Source organism: Lingula anatina, chromosome 10, assembly GCF_051362555.1.
Source record: "Lingula anatina isolate TDL-2025a chromosome 10, LinAna3.0, whole genome shotgun sequence".
NCBI classification, from domain to species: domain Eukaryota; kingdom Metazoa; phylum Brachiopoda; class Lingulata; order Lingulida; family Lingulidae; genus Lingula; species Lingula anatina.
The window spans coordinates 6,118,464-6,126,218 of NC_141776.1; the positions used below are offsets into that span (position 1 = coordinate 6,118,464).

The 7,755-nt window shown below is 38.3% G+C and overlaps 1 protein-coding gene across 3 annotated transcripts; it reads left to right on the forward strand.

Annotated features, from left to right (window-relative positions):
* The first annotated feature begins 223 nt into the window (after positions 1 to 223).
* LOC106181343 (glucoside xylosyltransferase 1-like) lies at positions 224 to 6,635 on the forward strand. Of its 3 annotated transcripts, XM_086997631.1 has the most exons (8): positions 224 to 309; positions 869 to 967; positions 2,054 to 2,385; positions 2,736 to 2,876; positions 3,125 to 3,329; positions 3,961 to 4,110; positions 4,556 to 4,722; positions 5,370 to 6,635. In XM_086997631.1, exons 3-8 carry the CDS (start codon positions 2,107 to 2,109, stop codon positions 5,520 to 5,522), a joined length of 1,095 nt encoding a protein of 364 aa, XP_086853757.1. In that variant the 5' UTR covers positions 224 to 309; positions 869 to 967; positions 2,054 to 2,106; the 3' UTR covers positions 5,523 to 6,635. The 3 variants fall into 3 exon arrangements, with proteins under 3 accessions (XP_086853757.1, XP_086853758.1, XP_086853756.1); XM_086997632.1 differs by lacking the exon at positions 869 to 967 and having other exon boundaries at positions 225 to 309; XM_086997630.1 differs by lacking the exons at positions 224 to 309; positions 869 to 967 and adding an exon at positions 668 to 760.
* The last annotated feature ends 1,120 nt before the right edge of the window (positions 6,636 to 7,755 follow it).

Below are 7,755 nucleotides of genomic sequence, written 5' to 3' on the forward strand. Positions count from 1 at the left end.
CATTTCAGCTCTGCCGTACTTCTGATTCCCTTCTTCTTTCTTCGGTTTCTCCGCTTCAACTGCAACGTTTCCCTTGCACTTTCTTTTTCTGCGACCTGCGTTACTTGTAGCCTACTACGTCCATGCTCATCATTTAAGTCTTCATTCCGTCAGCACCTCTGTTTGTTATACATTCTAAGGTCACAAGGTTACGCTAAATATGTCAGTGCTGTATGACGTTACAAGATGGCGGCTCCCATTCCCGACTGCAGGGTCTCTAGGATTACCCCTGCCGACTGTTTTCGTGGCCGTGCGATCGTAGAAATTCAGGTAAAAACAGTGCTAACCAGAAAAAAAAAATTACACCAAATTACAGAAAGGATCAGGGTGCTACCCTGTCACGTTACAATATGTTAGTCACATGTAGATAATACTGAAGTTAACATTTACTACATGGAATAGGGGCCTACTGTTCTAAAACCGTAACCGTGTAGCCTGTCAATTAAAATAATGCATGCAAACAACAAAACCATGCATTTATACCATATAACTTTCGTTGGATTTCATCTACGTGGTGAAACATTTCCGAATCATAAAAGAGCATGAATCAAATGACCCGTGTGTTCATATAAGGCTTACTCAATAATAATTAATATTATAGGCCTAACAGCGTGTAGGCTAACGATGACGGTGTGGCGTCCTGAGCAGACGACATCATGGTCTAACAATACTGAATACCACTTTTTATTGACTGTCAAGGGACAGTCGGTAATACAACAAGGTATTAAGAAACAAATTTATGTTATTATGATAGTAATAATGGGGTTTATGAATGGGCGTTAACGTGTAGGCCTACACATCCTCCACAAATCCAATTTGTTTGCTATAGGGGCCTATTGACGAACAGAAATAGCCTACGAGGCGGCGAGCGCAAGTAACATGTGGCCATTTGCAGTATGAAAGACAATCTACAGCAAAAAACAGCATGGTAGGCCCATATACTCATTTAACCTAGCTTATAGTCTTAACCGATTAAGCATGTAGGTCGTATTCTTTTCTAAGATGGTCTAACATAGTTATTTATTGAAACTTCTTAAAACCTTCCTACACCACGGGCATGCATTTGCACTAACTGAAGCATGTATAGGGCCTATAGGCTATGTGTATCATATCTGAAACTAGGCCTACATGTATGTGTCATGGAACTCGTCTTCGCATCCGTGGACCCCTTTCAAATAATCCTGGATCCGACCCTGCTGTTAGAATGAAGTAGTTTTTTTTTTCAGTCAACAGCTAATATTGAGATGCCTAGCAGAGCATCTTCATCAGGGAATGAGGCTATCCAGGTGAATAGCCTCTATTCAGGAGATATAGGCTACTTGCACCCCCCCCCCCCATACACACACACTCCTATTGTTTTAGGAAAGGAAGTAGATATCAGGTAGGATAGCACCATCATTTCTGTTGAGGGGGGGGGGGAGGCGGGGGGACTCGGCTTCGCATCCGTGTCCACCCTTCAAATAATCCTTTACTTTCCTTTCCTAAGACAATAGGAGTGTGTAGGGGGCGGGCAAGTATGAGGGAGTTATGGCAGAGCCCTTTGATTACGTTGTAATGAAAAGTAATAACAGTAAAATTGTTAATTAAGCGAAACGTATACTGACAGTCAATGAAAACGCATCAAAAAAACTTTCTTGTACTATTTTTAACGAGAATCGATTCCAACCATATAGACGAGTACAAATGCACTTGTTTGGTCATAAGAGAGTGGGCTGACCCCTCGGATGTTTAAAATTTCCGCATAACAGCTGATATTTGATAATAAATGATGCGTTTTCATTGACTGTCAGTATATTTTGCATGGTTCGCGGCATGTGGCGTCGAGTAAGTACATGTATATAATAAAATATACAGTAAAGTATATAATTTTTGCAATGATATACTATCACCGAATATTTATCACCTAGATAAACGACAACTTATAAATAGTGCATAAGGCATCTGTTAGATTTAATCTAATATGTAATTTAAATCAATGTAATTTTATTCAAACTGTTTTAATTTCTTTTTTTAGACTATTTGGTGCACCTTGCCGTTTGAAACATGACCTTCCCTATTTAGGAGATAATGAACTTGAATCTCATATTTAAACCAGCTTCACATGGACTTTTTTGGTTGGGTATCATCACAGTCGTTTTATTGTTGATAAAAAACAGAAACTTCCTGGTCACTATTTCTGGACAACATCAACATGAAACAGAATTGCATTTCGCTCTCGTCGCTTGCGGTAGCTCCTACACTGCAAGCTCCATCAACACTTTAAAAAGTGCGGTGCTTTTTACTCCTGATGATGACGTCCTAAAGTTTCATGTTTTTACAGACAGAAAAGAAGCCTTTGAGAAATGGGTAATGTAACTACCTGCAATTTATTCTAGATAACAGCCATGCGTCCTCTTTCTCAATCAACGTCTTTTAACCGTATTTCAATATCTTTCGCTACTTTAATAAACTTTAATTTAGAAATTAAGAATTAAGAATTAAAATAGAAGTCTGTCGTAACAATTAAAATGGAAGTCTGTCGTAATACGTGTAGGATATGGTTATGTCTAATGTTTGATATATCCACAACATTTCAACCGTTTCTTTTGTTGTGATTTAAGAATGGCTAAATTTAAAACAAAACAGAAAATATTCTCTATCTCTAGATAGTGAATTATTATATAAAGATGACAAATGTATTTTCAACACGATTTCAGAGAGAACAGTTACCCGTCAAATACCGTCGTAAAATCAGATTATATTTGTACAATATCAGTGAAGAGGAAAAATCCTTGTCCTTCATAAACGAAAAGGAGATGAGGTCTTTACCATGTGCAATGCAGCGGTTATTTTATCCGGTAAGGCTAGATTAGTTTTCTTTTCGTTTTAATGAGACGTAATTTAAGAGGTGTTCTGGCATACCGTGTACAGGTATACAGCACGGGTGACAGTTTATTATTTTATAAATAAACATTACCTGTTGCACGAAAAAAAAAAAAATAAAATAAAAATAAAATAATAAAAATAAATTAATAAATAAAACGTATATATTATTTTGTATGTACGTAAATTTCATTTACAAAGCTAAACATGAGTGTATTTGCAGGGGAGGCTTCGTCATATAGACCACGTGACCCATGTCGATACAGATATGATCTTTCTTCACAATATCAGAACACTTCATGACGAGGGTTTTGCGGAAATGAGCAAAAGTCACGTGACAACGATGTCACAGAACGGCCCACATGATAGGTTGAATCCGTGGTACAATAAAAATCGTTACATACGAATGCCGTTTTATCCGCCCGTCGGTGAGTGATTTCAGTTGATTTAAAAAAACTGGTACTTCGAAAAATATAGCGCCATGACAAATCCTTGTCAGAATTTGATTTTAAAGTATTTAAGGCACATGTCTTACATATTAAGCAATTGGCAAAGAAACGCTGGTGCTTGAACCGTTAGATGAGATCTTCAATATGATGTAAGAGCTTGTTGCAAAGCAAACGCTCAATGTATAATGTCAATAAAGAAAATAATTGGTACGTAAACTAACTCATTATAATAGTGAGTAACAACGATTGTAAATCGAGGTGAAACTTCAGAATTGTTCTGTTGACGTTTCACATTCCTGTGCAAGTACAGTGGCGAATTTGGGGGGGTCAAGGATGTCCTGACCCCCTTCGATTAAAAAAAATCACACCAATCGTCCCCTCTTGAGATTAAAATTTTGACTAGTTCTAATTCCTACCAAATGGCACCGTTCGCCCACTAAAACACCAAAAAATTCCCCTTCAGTGGGCCCCTAACCCCACGCCGAGGGGGGGGGGGGGGTGCGGCCTGTCATTCCTTAACCCCCCCTTCAAAATAATCCTGGATCCGTCCGTGAAATCACCTATTGGTCATCATTTGTGCACGTGATGCTGTGAATTATTTTTTTTTCAGGATTACAGTCGGGATTAATGTGGATGAACCTGACAAGGATGAGGAGGACGCATTTTCAACAATTATGGAGAGACGCCTTTGTAAAATATAACACGGAATTCTATCTGCACGATCAAGATATTCTGAACGCCGTTTTTGCGGCAAAACCAGGTATGCTCAATTAGTCATTTAATTGGTTAATAATGCTCGATTGCGACTGATGCACTTCGACAGCTGCTTAGCTAACGGGTCTAAGGTGACACATTTACAGGATTTCAATTACTGTACACACTCCAGAAAGAAAATGAAGGAGGATGAAAAAATCTGCCTTACCTTTATTATCATCTTTGTTCTATTGAGTTTAAATTCCATTATCAAAGAATGTGTTTGGAGAACGGGTGGTTTCAATGCCAACAACCATGTGTTCGAAACGTCGTATGTACCAGTAACTGACAACATATTTAGACTCCTGCAGTGAAGTTAAAGTATGAAATTGTATCAAAACGTATTTTTGAATAGGTGCATGAAGTGCACAGAATGTTACCACATATAATCCCTTTATTTGATTTTCATGTTTTAAAAATTAACGTATACATTTGCTTGTCAACATTGCCAGAGATGGTGAAAATGCTGACCACATGTGATTGGCACTACTGGCTTGCGTACTGTCTAAGTGAGGCGTACTGTACGCCAAGGAAAGTGTACGTACTCCATGGTATCAACTCATCATTTCACTGGAAAAGCTGTTACCCTTTTAGTACTGTCTGGGATGCATTTGAGAAGGTATAGATACAAGTGCATGTTTGTGTGTTAATTTGGTTTCGTGGGTAAACGTGTATTTATGCACGAAAATGTAAGTGCTTTTTTGCATGCGAGCGTACTGTATACATTGTAAAATTGATTTTGGTTATTTCTTACTAAACGTTGTTGGTTTTACATGCTTGTGTGAATCACAAACACAAACATACATAAATACACACACGCACACACACACACACACACACACACACACATATATATATATATATATATATATATATATACGCTAATGCGTCCTGACATACAGATATAAAAACAAATTATATCATGTAAAAATAATTTGATAATTTACCATTGGTATAATTCCGTTCAGTACTGAGTACAAGTGCTCTCCTTTGGTATTATTGCCACATAAGCTTTGCATACATACAGGCGATTATTTTTCTTTTCGGAAGCCTTCTGAGTCTTAAACAAGTGTTTACCAAAGTTCTTTTGTTATTCAGCAGCTGACGGCATCATGATAAATATTAAACCAGTCTTTCACATTTTCTCTACATACAACTGCCGTGGTAGCATCCATGCACCGATTATTGAGCACATTGTTTACCTTTTTCATATTACAAAATATAAAAATATATTCTAAATTATGATTAAATTTGTTTCTGTTTCAGTTCTCACTGGACCAAGATATCGGAAGTCACCTGTTAGAGCCATTATTGAAGGCACTTGGAAACCAAACCAAGGAGGATCAGAATACGAACTGTGGCAAATGCATAGATACTCCTACTGAAGCTTTGGTGGGAGGCCTTAGGACCTTGATATGAATGCCAAGCTTCCACATGACCAGAAACTTATTTCCCCAGTCTCACAAACAATGGGTATCATTTATCAGATGCTAAAGGCAGGAACGGTTATTTTCGCAGCAGTTTTAGACAACATTTATAAAAAAACTTCTGCGGATTATCGATAATTAAATAAGATGAAAAAACAAGTATATTCAAGAACGTCACATCAGTGACAATTACAAGGGTGTTCTACCGGGAGAAAAAAAAACTTCTAAATATGGTCAATTTTTAGTTCCATAAACAGTATATTTCAAAAGCATGTTTCACCAATGATAAAAACAGTAAGTGATCCATCGATCTCATTAACATATAAATAAAACGGTGTCAAAGGAATAGGGGATGGTGTACTTAGTAAGAAGTGGGAAGGTCTAACACTGAAGTGACATTTGCCCTTTGCTTAATGTACGGATTCAAACAGCACAGCATAGCTTAAGGTAACTGGTATATCTAAATCTGGGCTAAGCTCTCCTAAAATAACATACCATGAGGTTTTATCTAAAATGTATGGTTTTCAGCTCGTTTTCACCACACATTTAATACTTAATTTTAACGGCCTTGTGTTCATAGCGCATAGGCTTTATAGCAAAGTAGCATTTCATTTAAACACAACCCAAGAGCACAGTAGGTGTACATATGACTTAACTATATGGCGAGAATACTTAGTCATTGATAGTAGTGTACCTATATTTGTCCACTATCTCCTCTGGTACGGTGGTACATTTTCAACAAATCAGTGTATATATAAATTATATGCCGCCTAGAAGAAATGCCAGTTCTCTGGCGTATAAGCTTCGTGCATGGTCCGTACTAATATATACCGTATTCATGTTGGATGATAAGGAGTGATGCATGATTAACATGTCCCAATTTCAACATGACCCAACAGTCATTTCTTCAGAGGTTTATGTGTACGTAGGTCAATATAATCTTGCTGCACATCCACGTCACCTTATTCCACCACAGCTCAGCGAATGTGCGTCGCCTGCAAATGTGTTACCTACTTGCTCATTCAACAAGGTTGCTGCGGAGAGATATCACTGAAAGGGGACAATCACGACAGAAGAGGAATAAGTCTCCAGCCACTTTATCTGGCAGGTAAGACGAGCCAGATTTCCTTCTGTCACAATCATTGTGGTTTAAAATATATAGCTTCGATTTAAGCAAGACTGTTACTCAGTGCGCGTATAACCCGTATAATTGTACGCATGTATAAATGCATCAAAGTCGGGTTGTAGCGCTAGCATATTTCATCAAATAAGTGCGAATACACGTACATGTACTGGTAACTTATGAGTGACTATACAAGGATGCCTTGACTGTGCCGGTATATCTGTCTTAACCTTATAAAACTGAATATCGTATGACATGGAAGTCGATTACATGTACGTGTGCTACATAACCTTGATCATAACGGGTCGGGTTGCGCGAGTGACATTTGCGGCTCACATGTACTAGTGCATTGGTTGTTGTCATGCAAATAGACTGTCCTGTGCTACATGTTCAAACTTTGGTGCCCTTTGAGTTGTTAAGGTAAGCCCGGTCTTAAGATTTATCCACTTACGTCACGCTAACCCTAACCTGTTTAAATCTAATTGAGGACGGGCTCTCTGTAGCTAAAGGGCTCGGGAGCAGACGACGAGATGCACTGTTAATGCACAACAGTGAATCTGTGGAAAAAATCGAGTATTTGTGACTGGTAATTGCACTATTTTATGTGCTAGGAAGTTGTCATTTGAGCAATAATGTTAGGGTGTGTTCACAAAGGGTTCTTCTAGTGATATTATTGGAACAGTTAAGTCGTTGACTGCGCCAGGAAATAATGTTTCAATGTTTCACACAGTGTTGCATGCTATTTAGTGCCACTGGCCACTTATTGCCGGGCAGTCGGGTCAAAAAGCTGCCCATGACGTCACATCTATTCCATGATGCCAACACAAGTCTAAATGTAACATGATATGGTATAATCGTTTGTCTTTCTTTTAGGTCTCCAGCATAAGAGAACGTGCTCAGCGCTTCTTATTTTCGGAAAACATGGAACTCGTCGTCCGGTTTGCCTTTAGTGTGAGTCGGTTCTTTGTCCACTCCCTACAGAACTTATGGTGGAGATACAATGGCATTACCAACACTCTGAAAATAACCCGGGCCGGGGAGTTGTACGAACAATCCGCACATATTTTAGATATTCACTGGAGATACAAATGGGACGTCATTC

Excerpts from the sequence above, each read along its gene's own strand:
- LOC106181343 (XM_086997631.1), top strand. The coding sequence starts at position 2,107 with ATGAACTTGAATCTCATATTTAAACCAGCTTCACATGGACTTTTTTGG. Across the intron at positions 2,386-2,735 it reads AAGAAGCCTTTGAGAAATGG|AGAGAACAGTTACCCGTCAA; the intron begins GTAATGTAACTA and ends ACACGATTTCAG. Across the intron at positions 2,877-3,124 it reads TGCAGCGGTTATTTTATCCG|GGGAGGCTTCGTCATATAGA; the intron begins GTAAGGCTAGAT and ends GTGTATTTGCAG.